A 16,015-nucleotide genomic window follows, 5' to 3' on the forward strand; every position below is an offset into this window, starting at 1 on the left:
GAATGAGCTCGTGAAGGTGACAGTGAGCAATGGGTGGGGGCCCTGTAACATTCTGTGACAAGTTATGTTTTTCTTGCATCAAGAACAAAATGAGATTAGATTATGTGTGCTGAAATGTTTCTCACTTTGAGAAATCACACAGGATAATATATTTCCCCCACCCAGGCCAAGAATCTGCTCCCTGCTCAGAGCATTTTCACTTTCAGTTTTAGAGGCATTTACGGGAAATCGGTGTAAAACCGAGAAATGAGGTGCTGGGGGGAGGCGGGAGGAGCCCGTGGGGGTGGGAATGGGAGCAGGGAGGTGAGATATAACCGGGACGAGCCCCCTGGTGCTCTCACCCTGCTGCTCACACCCTGGTGCGGAGCTGCTCCTTCCCAGCCTTGTCCAGGTAAGCACCAGCCCCTTGCTCCTGTGTTTCCCCACGGGTTGCTCCTTCTGCTCCAGAAACTGACACTTCTGAACCCAAAAGCTCCCTAGATCACTGATTTGGAGCTCCAAAGCTCTCTAAATGGGGACTACAGAGCCCGAAATCTGCTTAAATTGGGGGGTTTTTGGAGCCCTAAAGCGCTTTAAATCGCTCTTTCTGATCTGAAAATATCCCCAAATCACTCTCCCTGATTCCCAAGGCTCCTAATATGATGTTTTTTCTCAGTCTTGAACTCCCCAAATCAGCATTTCTCAGAACCTGTGTGTTCCTGAACCGGTGTTTAAGAGCCCCACAGTGCTCCCTAAATCAGTATTTCTGAACACAAATGCTGTTTCAGGTCCCAAAAACTCCCCAGGTGGGTATTTATGAGCCCCAGTGCTCCTAAAGCTTATGCATTCTCCCTTGTGAAGTTCCCCAGATGGCTATTTTTGAGGCCAAAAGCACCTTGAAGTGGAATTGCTCGCCCCAAAAGTATCCTAAATTTCTGCTTTTGAGCCCAAAGTCTCTGGACATTGATTTTTCGGAGACCTAAAACTCATTAAATTGATGTTTCTGAGCCTTGAAGCTCCCCAAGTTGCTTTTCCTGACCCTCAAAGCTTCCTGACATCCCTTTTTGAGTACTGCAATTCCTTAAATGTGTTTCTGGGGCCAAAAGATCCCTAAATTGGAATTCTGAGCTGAAAAGCTGCCTAGATGGGATTTCCTGAGGCCAGAAGTTCCCCAAAGCAGTGGTTTTGAGCCAAGTGCTCTCTAGATTGGTGTTTTTCAACCCCAATGCTGCCTAAAATTTGGGCTTGTTCAGAGCCCCCAGTCTCTCTAAATCAGTGTTTGGGACCCCAAAGCTCCCTAAATCACTATTTCTGAATCCAAAGCTCCCAAACTTGCAGTTTCTTAGCCCAAATGCTCCTGAGTGGGAGTTTCTGTGCTCCTAACAACCCAAAATTGCTTATTTTGAGCTCAAAAGCGGCCCACATCATTTTTTTCTGAGCCAAAAACATCCCTAACATGCCTGAGTGCTGGTGGAATGCAGTGGGAGGGGAGAAGCTCTGCCAGAGGGAGTGTCAGGGAGGATGAGGATGGGAGGTGTGAGGAGCAGCTGGCATGCCTGGAGATCCTCAAAGGTTAAGCTGACTTGTGTGAGTGAGCAGTGGAGGGGTCAGAAAGCGGGGACACTGTCTTGGCAGTTTAGAAACTCCTTGGGAGTTTCAGGGAGGGCTGGCAGAAATGCTCTGTGGGCAACCTGGAGGGGTGTCCAGGCCAGTGAGCAGGTTCCCATGGGGAATGGCAACTGCCCTGGCATTCAGGGCCAGGCAAGGCAAAGGGTTCCCACAGCGTGGGGGATCGTGGAATGATGGCTCAGCAGAGCTGCCTGGTAGGGGAACAGGGGGATGCTCATGGGGGCCTGGTCCTGGCCCAGAGGGAAGAGCTGGTCAGGAATCTGCTCATCAGTGCCAGCCTGGGCTGCCACAACCAGGAATTAGTGGGGTCCCAGGCACCGAGGGGCAGGGACTGAGGCCAGCAGCAAAGCCCAGAGCTGGGGCTGCAGAGGAGAAGACTTTGATGAACTCGGGGTGCTGAACCAGGTGGTGGCAGGAGAAGAAGCTCTGAAGGGTGAAGGAGCCCAGGAAATGTGATAGGCCCTGCAGGGCAGCCTCTCCCACGGGCAGGAATGGTCTTTCCAGGAAGCCACGAGTAAAACACCCATCTGCTGGGGCTCTTGGCTGAGCTGGCCGAGCTCCAGGGTGAAAAGGCAGCACATGGGAGGTGAGCACATGAGCCAGCAGCAAAGCCAGCAGCACCCTGGGCTGTGTGAGAGGAGCACAGCCAGGGGAAGGGTTTGAACCCCCTGCCCAGCACATTTACACCACACCTGCCCAGCGACAGGGGAGCTGTGCCAGGCAGGAACCACTGCACCGGTGGGTGGCTGGGGTGGGAATCCCCCAGCTGTCCTTCACGTGCTGGTGGGATTTCCCAAAAATATCAGTGTCTGCAACAGCAAAACCAGCAACAAAAGGTGTGACTGCCCAAAGAGAAATATCTGCAGCAGAGCAGTCTGCACCTGCAGTCGCCCCTCTGGGCAAGGCCAGTGCAATCACTGCTGGCAATATACAGCAGTGACACCCCCTCCTCACAAGGCTGCCCGGCACTGAGCACTCCCTGGTCTGGGCACTGCTGACCCCTCAAGTGCTGTGTGCAGTTCTGCCAGAGAGAATGGAATGGGAAAAGGATGCTGCTGCCTTCCTGGGGCCTTCACTGGGCTCTGCTGAGGCTTGAAGAGCCCCCAGGGCTTTCAGTGCCTTTGCCTCAATAAGGCCCAGCTGTGCTGCAGAGGGTGGGAGCCTGTCAAGAATGGTTGTTGGGAGACCATAAAGTTAATATTTCATAGCAATCCCATTCAAAGTCCATTGTCCCTTCCCACCCACAGTTTGCAGATACTAATCCAGTTCCTAATTCATTGCTACAGAGGGAAGAAATAGTCAACTCAGGCCTTAATTACTTATTTAAGTTTTTTTACCAGATAGCAAAAATTGTGGCCGTGACTCTTGCTACATATTTATTGGGAAAAAAGTAAAAAGTAAGTAGCATATTGATTAGGCAGAGCATGGATGCCACAATTGTATTGTGGCCAATTGTTTGTTTCTTTGATGTTGGCTGATTAGATTGTCTGAATATTTATTGAGTAGTTATTTCATAGAGTGACTAAAACTTAATAATATAAATATAAGAATTAAAATAATAGCTCACCTTAGCACCAAAACAAAGCATAATGAATTTCACCTCCATTCATACAGCCCTCGTGGATTTAGCTCAAATACTGGTATTAATGTACTAGACTCAATGCAAAATTCAGAATGTCTAAGTTAATGTGCCTCTGTTGGCTGACCAGACTCTTCTGGTTTCTGGCCAGCAGAGACATCACTGACAATGCAGAAGAGAGAGGTTTGGTTTTTTGTTTTGTTTTGTTTTGTTTTTTTTCATTTGTTCGTTTTGTTTGGTTTTTTTCCTGGCTGTACTTTTTCTTTCTTCTCTCTTCCCCCCTTCCTGCATTTTCTTTTTCCTTCTCCTGCCTTCTCCTCTCTTTTCCCCTTCCTTTTCTTTTTTCCCCCCAAAGCTTCAGCTTTGGCTCAGGATTGCAGATCTGGCCCTGCATAAATTAATTTCCCTGTCTAAACCTGTTGTCAGGGCTCCTTCAAAATATGAGAGAGGGACAAAGACAGACAGAGAGAACAATTTGTCTCTGACTGTGAGAAGTGGGGTGACCATTCCTGGAAGCACAACCATCTTTCCATGAGTGGTGATCTGAGGTAAATGTCTGTGTTCACAATAGCAGAGGCACATTCAGGACAGCTCCATGTGCACATCATCTATTCACTGATTCTGTATAAGAAGCCATCACTCTATTGCTCTGCTTTCAGGGGAAAACCCCTCAAATCTTGAGTGTTTTATGCCATTTATATTCTTTACTTCCTTTCAGACCAGAGCAAAATAGTAAAAGGTAGTGGGAGGAAATAGAGCAGGGTTCAGTCCTGGGGTGAACCCATGGGACAGCCATGGGCCTCAGCCTGTGACTTCTCTTGGGTCCCTGCTGGCATTTCTCTATTACAGTCCTCAGGGAAGCTCTTTTCCTCACCTGGGCTTATACTCCCCTTGCACACCAGGAAAGCTTTCTTGACATGCAGCAGTTTTTGGCAGGGGGTTCCTTAATTCAGTCCAGGCTCTCCTCCTTCTCTGGAACGTGGCCCTTGGCAAAGAAAACAAAAATTCACGAGGAGTAGTCAGCTCAGGGAAATGGAGTGCAAGAAAGAGAGAGAGAGCAGAGCACGGCAGTGAGCTTGCCCTGAGCAGACCTTTCCTCACTCCTGAGCAGCCCCTGCTTCTGCCTTCACCCCATCATTGCTGCTCTGATGGATGTGGTCAGAAGGGACAGGCGGCTTTGCTGGAAGGGTCAGTGAGGCCGTGCTTTCTGCAGCCAGCTCTGCAGAATGGGATGTTAAGGAAACTTCCCAGTGTGACCATTCCCGAGGCTCTCTGGCCATCCCACTCCAGCCACCAGAGGTGTTCAGTGCTGGGGCCAGAGCCCCTCCACAGCAGTGGCCCCAGTGCCCCAATGGGCCCTGCTAGACTCCCCACACCCCCCACTCCCACACTCAGCCCCTGTGTCCTCCCTGGTTCCAGCCCAGGTTTCCCACAGCAGAATCTCAGATGTCTGATTCCATAAAGCCATTTATTCCCAGGGCAGTATCACAGGAATGGCTTGAGCTGTTCCTACAACAAAGGAACCCCTCAGTTTTATCCCCCCACAGTCTGCTTGCCCAAGGCCCAACTCTGGCTCTTCCTCCTGAGCCCTCAGCTCCTGCTGGGACTCTCAGTGTCTTTTCCCCAGCTGTGCCATTGCTCTTGGTGCCCTTTGTTGTGCTTTGTTAGTACATGGGCTCTTGTCTCCAGCTCCCACCTGGAGCTCAACTTGCGTCTGGCACTGCAGCTGCCCCTGCACTAGGAGTGTTCACAACCATGAGGAAGGGAGGGTGGGAGTGAGGGGGTTTCAGTTTTGTCTTTGTTACTCCGTTTCCTGCTCTCTTGGGAATTGCCAAGAAAGCAAAGCAATCGTCCCCAAGTCGAATCTGGTTTGCCCATGATGGCACCAGGTGAGGGATGTCCCAGGCTTTATGTGAGCTCTCTCTTTAATCTCCTGTCCAATTGAGGAGGGGGAGTGAGAGAAGTTCGATGGGCATCTGGCAGCCAGCCAAGGTCACTTATCCTTTCTCCATAGATTTCTTCATAGCTTGTCAGGATAACTGCCAAGATATGAGTCTGAAGCAATGGAAAATGGTCCCTTACCTCTGTGGAAAATTGTGGCTGGGGTTGAACACCAGGTTCTGCACTCTGCAAAAGCAGAAGGTCTTAACTTTGACCAAGGAAGATGAAGTGTGTATCTGTGAGAATTCTCAGAGCTCCAGGGGAGATAAGATGCATTAGGAACCAGCTGGGAGTACAACAGAACATCTTATCAACTGTGTTATCTTCTCTAGTCCTGTGCCCTCCACAGAGATTTTTTCCCCTCTTTTCCCTTGCATTGCAGAATGAACCTCGAGAAAAAGACACAGAAGATACGAAAGAGGGATATGGCTCTAAATATTGGTAAGGGCTCTATTATTTTTATTTAGACACTGGTGCAAGGGAAAATAAGTAAATTGTAAAACCCTGAGTAGATCAGAGATTTGAGTAGAATAAGGAATATATTTTGGGATATATATACCAAAAATCTCTCTACTGCATTTTTAAATCCGTAGGGAAATTCTGTAGTGAAGCTTCCTCCTTTTCATTTTTCTTTTTCTTCTCATGTGAACCTAATGGCCTCAAATAAAGGAGTTCATGGCAGCATTGGCCTCCAAGGAGGCCAATTTGAGTCCATAAGTAAGTGTGGACTCATGTGTCCCATTGCTCTTGTCTGTGGCCATCCTTGGGAGCCCTTGGGATGGAACGTGTCATTCCTGGGAGCAGTGAGGCCAGTGGAGGTCTCTCCCCTGAGCCCATTGCCTGCAGAACCCCTCCCAGAGCACAGCAGGAGGCCTGGCCTTTGGGGTGGGATCAGTTTGGTCAGAGGGGTGACCTTCTTTGACCAGAGACACGTCCTACTCTAGCAGGGGGTGTTCCTGAGCAAGCTTTGAGGGTCAGACTGAAATGAATGTGCCAAGGGACAGTGAAGGGACCCGGGAGGTTCCTCTCCACTCCTGGAGTGTGAGGCAGAAGAGTCTCACCCTCTCGAGGGTGGCTGTGCTCTGGTGGTACTGAGGCAGCTGTGTGGTGCCTGAGAGCTGTGGCAGCTGAAGCAGCTTCCTGGCCCAGGAGAGCCTCGGTGGCCCCAAGGGTCAGGAACCCCCCAGCACTGCTGTGGGGCTCCTGGTCCACAAGACCTCATGGCTCCTGGGCCAGCTGTGGGATGTGTTCTGCCCCAGAACCTGCTCAGTGCAGTCCTGGAGTTCCTTGGGGAAAGGCCCTTGTTAATGTCCTGATTTTCCTTCTGTTTTTGTTTTCATATGTACCTGATGTGCAGCAGGTGCAGTAGCTTTCTGTGTGCTTGAGAAAGCCACAGTAGCGATAATCGACAAGATATGCAACGAATACAGTGAGTGAGGACTCATGTATCCCATTGCTCTTGTCTGTGGCCATCCATGGGATGGGATGGGGTGAGGTGGGGTGGGGTGGGATGGGATGGGATGGGATGGGATGGGATGGGATGGGATGGGATGGGATGGGATGGGATGGGATGGGATGGGTGAGGTGGGGTGGGGTGGGATGGGATGGGATGGGTGAGGTGGGGTGGGATGGGATGGGATGGGATGGGATGGGATGGGATGGGATGGGATGGGATGGGATGGGATGGGATGGAGTGAGGTGGGGTGGGGTGGGATGGGATGGAATGGGATGGGATGGAATGGGATGGGATGGGATGGGATGGGATGGGATGGGATGGGATGGGATGGGATGGGATGGGATGGGATGGGATGGGATGTGTTATCCCTGAGGGGAGTGAGGCCAGTGGAGGTGTCTTCCCGAAGTGCACAGCAGGAGGCCTGGCCTTTGGGGTGGGATCAGTTTGATCAGAGGGACGACCTTCTTTGACCAGAGACACATCCTACTCTAGTAGAGGGTTTTCCTTGCAAGTGGTAATTATTTCAAAGGCATAGCACATCCCTTCTGGGATTTCCTTTCCTTTCTTTGTGCACTAAACCAGGAATCTCATCCTGGGCTTAGCAACAGGGAAAAAAGGCAAAAGCCTTTCTGTGCAGGTCACTGCCAGTCCTTGCCCACACTACCTGGAAACTAAACCCTGCCAAGCAAGAAGGAGATCCAGAGGTCTGTTGTGCATGACAGCCCGGTGCAGTCAGATCAAACAATCCCACTGTCCATAAATTCAATTTCCAAAGGTCTCCAGCCAGTCCTTTGTTATATTCCCTTCCCCAGGCCCTTCTCCATCCCATCCCCATGCAGGACCCCAAGATCCCAGGATGCTGAGATATTCCAGCTGTGTTCTCAGCACAGACCAGGACAGCCTGGCCTCTGCTGGATCGCACTCCCTGGATTTTAAAGCCAGCTGTCCTCCTGCCCCTGCTCTTTCCATCTGGGACGCTGGCAGGGGAATGTCATTCCCTCAAGGAACACTTGGAATTTAGTGTGACCTGTGCTCTCCACTATGTCCAGGCCTTTGGGCTGTGAGAAGGCAATGGGATTCTTCCCAGTATTCCTCATCAGCAACACAGAAGTTCCAAGCCCTGTTAGAAGGGCTCTCAGTAGTGCCAAGACTCCTTACAACAGGCAAAAGCTCTTAGAGAAAAAGTCTCCATGTCAGGAAGAAAACTGGGGCTACAGTAGGGGGGCCAAGGCTCCTTCCCAGGGCAAACTCTGGTTGCAATAGGATTTGAAAGGCAGGGTAGTGCTAAGTGGTACCCAGAGGTGCATCAGCCTGTGAATACCACATCTCTGTTTTTCAGGGATGAGTTAATTCTTTTCAAAGGCTGCTCAATTAGAAAGGATGATCTAAAGAAAATGAAGTCTGGAGCAAACAAGTTGGTGAACAGGCAGGATGTGAGGGAACTAGGTCTGAGCTTTTTGTTTCACATCTGAACAAAGAAATACAGGAAAAAAAGAATCCATTTCCAGATTGCACCTTGAGCACAGTGTTTAATTACTCTGAAGCGATTAGTTCTTCCGAGACTGGAAGAAAAATCAACCAGCAGCAAGATCTAAGAGACCCTCAGGAAGAGACTTTTAAAAAGAGGATATGAGCATCCCCAGAAAGACTGAGTGGTCTCCCGCTCAAGGGAGAAATGTCAGTTTCCCAGTGACACTAATCTTTTTCTACAGACAGGAGAGAGAGAGAGAAGACCACAAAGGATCTGGAATCCAAGATGAGCAAGGACTTCCAGGACCTCAAGAATAAAATGGAAGCTCTGCTTAAAGATTTCAAAGAATTGGAGGGCTCCACACAGTCTGATGTTCAGCTCGTAAGAGAAGAGGTGGAAAAGATCCAAGGTGAGCTTGGCCATTGCCAAGAAAATTTTCACCCAGGTGCAGGCAGAAGCTGCTTTACAGGCCAACCACCCTGTGAGCTCATCCTGCTCAGCTCCTCAGAGGCCATGGGCAGGGACATTCCTTCCTAGGGGAACAGCTTCTGTGGTCCATGGACCTGAAACACCTCCATGCTGATGTGTTCTCTGCAGGTACTCAAAGTCCCTCTTGTGTCCCCCATCCTTGCAGAGGCTGTGTGCTGGGAGTTCTGTCATTGCCTGATACTTGCTAAGGGTCCCCCCTTGGAGTCCTGTTCCCGTCTCCTTCCTTTTCCCCACTGCCCTTCTGGCGCTCCCCCACTTCTGGTCCCATGCTGGGGCACGTGTGAGATCAGCCTTGTTTCCCTGTTGATGATCAGCAGGGAGAGGAGCTCCCCTGGGCAGAGCCTGGCCGTGTCTGTGAGCGCAGGGAATGCAGAGAGCAGCTGTGCCTGCAGGATCTGGTGCTGGGCCGGGGAAGGAGTCAGCCGGGCACAGACTGCAATGTGGCCGGGCTGGCCCCAGCCTGTGGCCCTGGCATGGCTCAGGCTGGACACACAGTGTGTTGGGAACAGCCTCTTGGCCCCAGGGCAGGGAAAGCTGAGGAAGGATTGGCCTTCCCTGACCCTGGGGCCTGTTCTTGCTGCAGCTGCAGCCAGCAAAGCCAGGGCAAGGAGCAGCCCAGAGCAGGGCAGGGAAATATCTGGAATTCCTGCTGGCTCAAGCCACTGTGGGCTTAGAATTGAGCCTGTGGGCCACTTTTCAATGGTGAAGCTCTATTTATAGGGCTGCAGAGTGCACTAATGAAATGCTGGAAAGAGATGAAAATTTCATTTGTGTTTCTTCTCCCCTCCCTGCTAAAAGTCTAAGGGTAAAGTAAAACCATTTTCAGATAGTGTCTTCATGGCCAAAGAGAATTGCAGTGAGGTGCGGATTTCTAAGGGGGAAGGAGAAAGGAAAAAACCACCCAGAGGAGAGCCCTGAAGGGAGGCCCTGAGTCAGGGAGGTTAAATCAGAGCCTGTGGGCATGCCTGTGTCAGATCACTGCTCTCCTGCTCAAGGAGGAAACATCAGTGGCCCAGTTTTCTTTCTTCACAGGAAAGAAGGAGAAGGAAAGGGCACGGGTCCTGGAATCCAGGTTGAGGAAGAATGTCCTGCAGCTCTCCCAAAGAATTCAGTCTCTGGAAGAAGATGTAGAGGATTGGCCAATGACCATAAAGTATGAGCTTCAGGTTCGCAGAGAAGAGCTGGAGAAGATCCAAGGTGAGCACAGCCATTACCAAGCACACTTTTATCCATCTGAAGGCAGAAGCTGCTCTACAGGCCAACCACTCTATGAGCTCATCCTGCTCAGCTCCTCAGAGGCCATGGGCAGGGACATTCCTTCCATGGGGAACAGCTTCTGTGGTCCATGGACCTGAAACACCTCCATGCTGATGTGTTCTCTGCATGTGCAGGTGCTCCAAGTGCCTCTTGTGTCCCCCATCCTTGCAGAGGCTGTGTACTGGGTGTTCTGTCATTGCTTGATACTTGCTAAGGATCCCCCCTTGAAGTCCTGTTCCCGTCTCTGTCCCTTTCCCCACTGCCCTTCTGGCGCTCCCCCACTGCTGGTCCCATGCTGGGGCACGTGTGAGATCAACCTTGTTTCCCTGTTGATGATCAGCAGGGAGAGGAGCTCCCCTGGGCAGAGCCTGGCCGTGTCTGTGAGCGCAGGGAATGCAGAGAGCAGCTGTGCCTGCAGGATCTGGTGCTGGGCAGGGGAAGGAGTCAGCCGGGCACAGACTGCAATGTGGCCGGGCTGGCCCCAGCCTGTGGCCCTGGCATGGCTCAGGCTGGACACACAGTGTGTTGGGAACAGCCTCTTGGCCCCAGGGCAGGGAAAGCTGAGGAAGGGTTGGCCTTCCCTGACCCTGGGGCCTGTTCTTGCTGCAGCTGCAGCCAGCAAAGCCAGTGCAAGGAGCAGCCCAGAGCAGGGCAGGGAAACATCTGGAATTCCTGCTGGCTCAAGCTATTGTGGGCTGTCACAGTGTGACTTGGGTTTGCCAACCTTAATATATTTAATTTCTTTTCGAGACGGGACCCAGGAGTAGAGACAAGGTAGGCTTAAAACTTAGAAAAGTACAAGAAGAAATTTATTAATAACACAAAAAATATTTAGAATAAGATCCCTAGATTGTTTCCTCCTCCACTTCATTCGACATTTCTTACCAACAAACATACAGAGAGCACTTCAGTCAGTGATACATTCAAATAATCAGTTCAGTTCACTTAAGAGAGAAAAATCCTTTTTTGGTTATGGCTTAGGGGGCGTCTTCACCTTCACAATCCACATCCGCCCGGGAAAATATTGCACATTATGACTCCTCCCATTCTGTCACAGTCCTTCCAGAGCTGTGCAATGGGTTATGTTACACACATGGGGTAGTACTTTTAAAGGCAAGCTGCTGAAAAAACAAGATTCTCTTCATCTCCTTCACTCCCAAATGTCTCTGTCTTTATTCCAGTCCCAGGACAGAGAGAGCTTCATTCCCCGAGGCAAAAATGTCATCTCTTTCTCTATTAAATGTCTCTGTTCACATTTCAGTCCCAGAACAGAGAGCTCTATTTCTCCAAGGCAAAAATAAGGTTCTTCTTCTCAAGCACCCAAAACCTCCCCAAGTATATTTCACAGTTTAAAGGAATTTTAGCGAAGTCACAATCCCCTTAGCCCACAAAAAGGTTTTCAGCTACTTATCAATTTGCATCTTTTCAATATCTTCCCATCAGGAACTTTATCTTCATTGCGCTGACTTTTGAAGTCTCCAGGCTTTATTTCTTCCCATTCAGGAGAGCTTAGAAAAATCGAGGATCTTATCCAGGCATAAAGAAGTTACAATTGTATCCAGATCGTGAAGAAACAGCATGGGTAGCTGGAGGCCTCTTCTTTCAGAATGAGGAGGGAAGGGGGGAAGGGAGAGCCTTTGCTGGCTCCCCGATCCCCCCTGCTCGGCCGTGCCCCGTGGAAAGGGGAGCTCCGGGCCGCGCGGGGCCATGCGGTCAGGGAGGGGGGGGCTGGACCATGCGGCCGGGCCGGGCCCCCCACCAAGCCGGGGCCGGGGTCCCACGCCGGTCTCCCAGCAGAGCCAGGGTGCTGAGCTGGGCCCCCCAGAAAGCCGGGGCACCGGGCCGGACTCCAGGCCGAGCCCAGAGCCGGGCTGCAACCCCCCGGCCGGGCACCACCACCCCCGGAGACCGGAAGCCGAAAGAGAGCCAGCAAACCTCATCCACTGTGATTTGTGAAAGTGAAATAACTTTTCATTGGTTTCCCGAGCTGTCCATTACCAAATCAACTGTCTGATTGGTGCCAGCAGCTCACAGGGGAAGCTCCCAGAGACGGGAGAGCCCCTCCCCCCAAGCACGTGAAACCAACACATGGGCTTAGAATTAAGGCTGTGGGCCACTGTTCAGTGGTGGAGCTCTCTTTATTGGTCTGCAGAAATCAGAAATGAAAGGTTGGGAAGAGATGGAAATTTGTTTTGCATTTCTTGTCCTCACCCGGTTTAAAGTTTGTGGGTAAAGTTAAAACCATTTCCAGATTGTGGCTTCATGGCCAAACAGAATTCCTGCAATTTGAGAATTTCTAAGGAGGCAGGAGAAAGGTAGATACCACCCACAGGAGAGCCCTGAAGGGAGACCCTGTGTCAGAAAGGTTAAATCAGAGCCTTTGGGCATGCTTGTGTCACATAGCTGTTCTCCTGCTCAAGGAGGAAACATCAGTGGCCTGGTGACATTGTTCTTTCTTCACAGGAATGAATGTGGAGAATATTGCATTAGCCCTGGAGAACATGTTGCAGAAGAACAAACGACAGCTCTCTCAAAAAATTCAGGCTATTGAAGATGATGTAAATGAATGTCTGGATACCATGAAGTATGAGCTTCAGGTTTTCAAAGAAGAGCTGGAGGAGAAGATCCAAGGTGAGCAGGACCATTGCCAAGCACACTTTCACCCATCTGAAGGCAGAAGCTGCTCTACAGGCCAACCACCCTGTGAGCTCATCCTGCTCAGCTCCTCAGAGGCCATGGGCAGGGACAGTCCTTCCTAGGGGAACAGCTTCTGTGGTCCATGGACCTGAAACACCTCCATGCTGATGTGTTCTCTGCATGTGCAGGTGCTCCAAGTGCCTCTTGTGTCCCCCATCCTTGCAGGGGGTGTGTGCTGGGAGTTCTCTCATTGCTTGATACTTGCTAAGGATTCCCCCTTGAAGTCCTGTTCCCGTCTCTGTCCCTTTCCCCACTGCCCTTCTGGTGATCTTGGCCCCAGGGCAGGGAAAGCTGAGGAAGGATTGGCCTTCCCTGACTCTGGGGCCTGTTCTTGCTGCAGCTGCAGTCAGCAAAGCCATGGCAAGAAGCAGCCCAGAGCAGGCCAGGGAAACCCCTGGAATTCCTGCTGGCTCAAGCCATTGTGGGCTTAGAATTGAACCTGTGGGCCACTGTTCAGTGGTGGAGCTCTCATTATTGGGCTGCAGAAAGCAGAAATGAAAGGTTGGAAAGAGATGAAAATTTGCTTTGCATTTCTTTTCCTCACCCTGCTAAAAGTCTGAGGGTAAAGGTAAAACAATTTCCAGATTGTGCCTTCATGGCCAAACAGAATTCCTGTGAGTTGAGGATTTCTAAGGGGAAAGGAGGAAGGAAAAACCACCCACAGGAGAACCCTGAAGGGAGGCCCTGTGTCAGGGAGGATAAATCAGAGACTTTGGGCATGCTTGGGTCAGATAGCTGGTCTCGTGCTCAAGGAGGAAACATCAGTGACATCGTTCTTTTTACACAGGGACAAAGGAGAAGAACTTGCCGATGGTGATGCCGTCCAGTATAGAGCTAGAAATGTGGCTGCTCCTCCAAAGAATTCAAACTCATACTTTCGGTAAACTGAAATGCTCAGAGACCAAAGAGAATGAGCTTGAGATTTTCAGAAAAATGCTGGAGGAGATCCAAGGTGAGCACAGCCATTACCAAACACACTTTCACCCATCTGAAGGCAGAAGCTGCTCTACAGGCTAACCTCCCTGTGAGCTCATCCTGCTCAGCTCCTCAGAGGCCATGGGCAGGGACAGTCCTTCCTAGGGGAACAGCTTCTGTGGTCCATGGACCTGAAACACCTCCATGCTGATGTGTTCTCTGCATGTGCAGGTGCTCCAAGTGCCTCTTGTGTCCTCCATCCTTGCAGAGGCTGTGTGCTGGGAGTTCTGTCATTGCCTGATACTTGCTAAGGGTCCCCCCTTGGAGTCCTGTTCCCGTCTCTGTCCCTTTCCCCACTGCCCTTCTGGCGCTCCCCCACTGCTGGTCCCATGCTGGGGCACGTGTGAGATCAGCCTTGTTTCCCTGTTGATGATCAGCAGGGAGAGGAGCTCCCCTGGGCAGAGCCTGGCCGTGTCTGTGAGCGCAGGGAATGCAGAGAGCAGCTGTGCCTGCAGGATCTGGTGCTGGGCAGGGTACGGAGTCAGCCGGACACAGACTGCAATGTGGCCGGGCTGGCCCCAGCCTGTGGCCCTGGCATGGCTCAGGCTGGACACACAGTGTGTTGGGAACAGCCTCTTGGCCCCAGGGCAGGGAAAGCTGAGGAAGGATTGGCCTTCCCTGACCCTGGGGCCTGTTCTTGCTGCAGCTGCAGCCAGCAAAGCCAGGGCAAGGAGCAGCCCAGAGCAGGGCAGGGAAACCCCTGAAATTCCTGCTTGCTCAAGCCACTGTGGGCTTAGAATTAAGGCTGTGACCCACTTTTCAATGGTGGAGCTCTATTTATTGGGCTGCAGAAAGCAGAAATGAAAGGTTGGAAAGAGATGAAAAATTCCTTTGCATTTCTTCTCCCCTCCCTGCTAAATATCTGAGCGTAAAGTTAAAACAATTTCCAGATTGTGCCTTCACTGCCAAACAGAATTCCAGTGAGGTGCAGATTTCTATGGGGGAAGGAGGATCAAAAACACCACCCAGAGGAGAGCCCTGAGGATTGAGCTGTGTCAGGGATGTGAAATCAGAGCCTTTGGGCATGCCTCTGTCAGATCACTGGTCTCCTGTTCAAGGAGGAATCATCAGTGTCCCATTGACATCGTTCTTTCTTCACAGGAAGGAAGGAGGAGTAAAGTGCACGGGCTTTGGAATGCAGCATGGAGACGGTCGTCCAGCAGCTTTTTTCCTCAAATTCAAACTATGATTCAGGAATTACAGGAGAGACAGTAATGCCTAAATAGGCTGATCTGGAACAGAGTCTAGACAGAGTTAAAGGATTAATGTAGTTATTTATTGAAAGACTTTTAAATGATACATCTTGGGCAGTACATGAGCCCGGCCCTGGTTCCACCCAAGTTGAATGCACGATGGACGACCGGTCACGGGTCTTCACAATTTTATAAATGTTGATCCTTTTACATATCGTGGTTAATTTTCCAGTTACGTCTTCATTTTATAAAGTCCTACCCTCTCAGTTTGCTCTCTTTAATTCACTATTGTTTATCCTTTTTTGGCCTAAGGCTGTAATGGCCGTCCTTGATTCTCAGGCTGGAAAAGGATTGTTTTGTCTAACTGAAGAGACAAACATTTTATATGAAGTTCAGAATCACACAGTAAGGCAGTACAGAATCTAAAAAAATATAAAAGCTAAAACTTTAGGCATCATAAGTGCTGTTCTGAAAGGAAAATGCCTTTAAAAAGAAATTAATTTCCTCTCCACCCCTCCCCCGTGCTTGTCTCAGTTTATTGCTGCTTATGGTGTGACATGGAATGGAACATTCCTTGGGTCAGTCCAGCCCGGCTGTGCCATCCCTGCTCCCTCAGGAACACTTGCCCACCCCAAGTGCATGGGTTGGAGGGGGTTGCAGACACGCTTCTTGGGTTGAGCACTGTGACAAGGACAGGAAAAGAGAACAACATTTACTGTCATCAAGGACAGTAGAACAGAACAGCACAGCCTTGGAGAAATGGATAAAGGATGTAGCTGAGGCAAACAGAAGTCACACAAATTGCAAGCAGGATGCCACCTCAGCTCTGCAAGGCTGACAAAGCAGAAATTATGCAAAGCAATAATATTGCCTATACTCAAAAGTAGGGGTCGAGGAGCAGCCACCTAAAAAGGACACTGGATGTCGAAGACAAATCCGAATGAACCATATAAAGACTTGTGATATGGGTTGCAAATGTGTCAAATAAATTCAAAGGAAGTGGGGATAACTAATGAATACGTAATCAGTGCGTGTGATAAAAACTCTGTTCGCCTGATGCCCAATGCACACAACTGGATGAAGGATTACCCAAGTGACCACCATGCTGTAATAAAGAATACCTGCTTTCAAATACTCAAAACTGTCTTTAAAAGTGTCTATCCAGTGGATTTTTCAGTATCAGTGGTGTCCTTGACTCCATTATGCCCCTTGCACAGTTTCACAAAGGCCCCTTGGTTTCATGAGGCCCTGCTGTATAACAATGGACCCTTGGTTCCATTAGGGTCCATATTGTCAAAATGGCCTCCTTGGTTCCATGAGGCCTTGGTGTCACCACGGTCTCTTGGACC

General features: G+C 50.4%; 1 protein-coding gene across 2 annotated transcripts; it reads left to right on the plus strand.

The window, feature by feature from the left end:
- The first annotated feature begins 304 nt into the window (after positions 1-304).
- On the plus strand, positions 305-15,807 carry LOC130266084 (golgin subfamily B member 1-like). Of its 2 annotated transcripts, XM_056515404.1 has the most exons (8): positions 305-391; positions 5,511-5,569; positions 6,486-6,557; positions 8,297-8,464; positions 9,577-9,741; positions 12,265-12,432; positions 13,286-13,450; positions 14,575-15,807. In XM_056515404.1, exons 2-8 carry the CDS (start codon positions 5,512-5,514, stop codon positions 14,589-14,591), a joined length of 813 nt encoding a protein of 270 aa, XP_056371379.1. In that variant the 5' UTR covers positions 305-391; position 5,511; the 3' UTR covers positions 14,592-15,807. The 2 variants fall into 2 exon arrangements, with proteins under 2 accessions (XP_056371379.1, XP_056371380.1); XM_056515405.1 differs by lacking the exon at positions 13,286-13,450.
- The last annotated feature ends 208 nt before the right edge of the window (positions 15,808-16,015 follow it).

Source organism: Oenanthe melanoleuca, unplaced genomic scaffold (assembly GCF_029582105.1).
Source record: "Oenanthe melanoleuca isolate GR-GAL-2019-014 unplaced genomic scaffold, OMel1.0 S001, whole genome shotgun sequence".
Classification (NCBI taxonomy): domain Eukaryota; kingdom Metazoa; phylum Chordata; class Aves; order Passeriformes; family Muscicapidae; genus Oenanthe; species Oenanthe melanoleuca.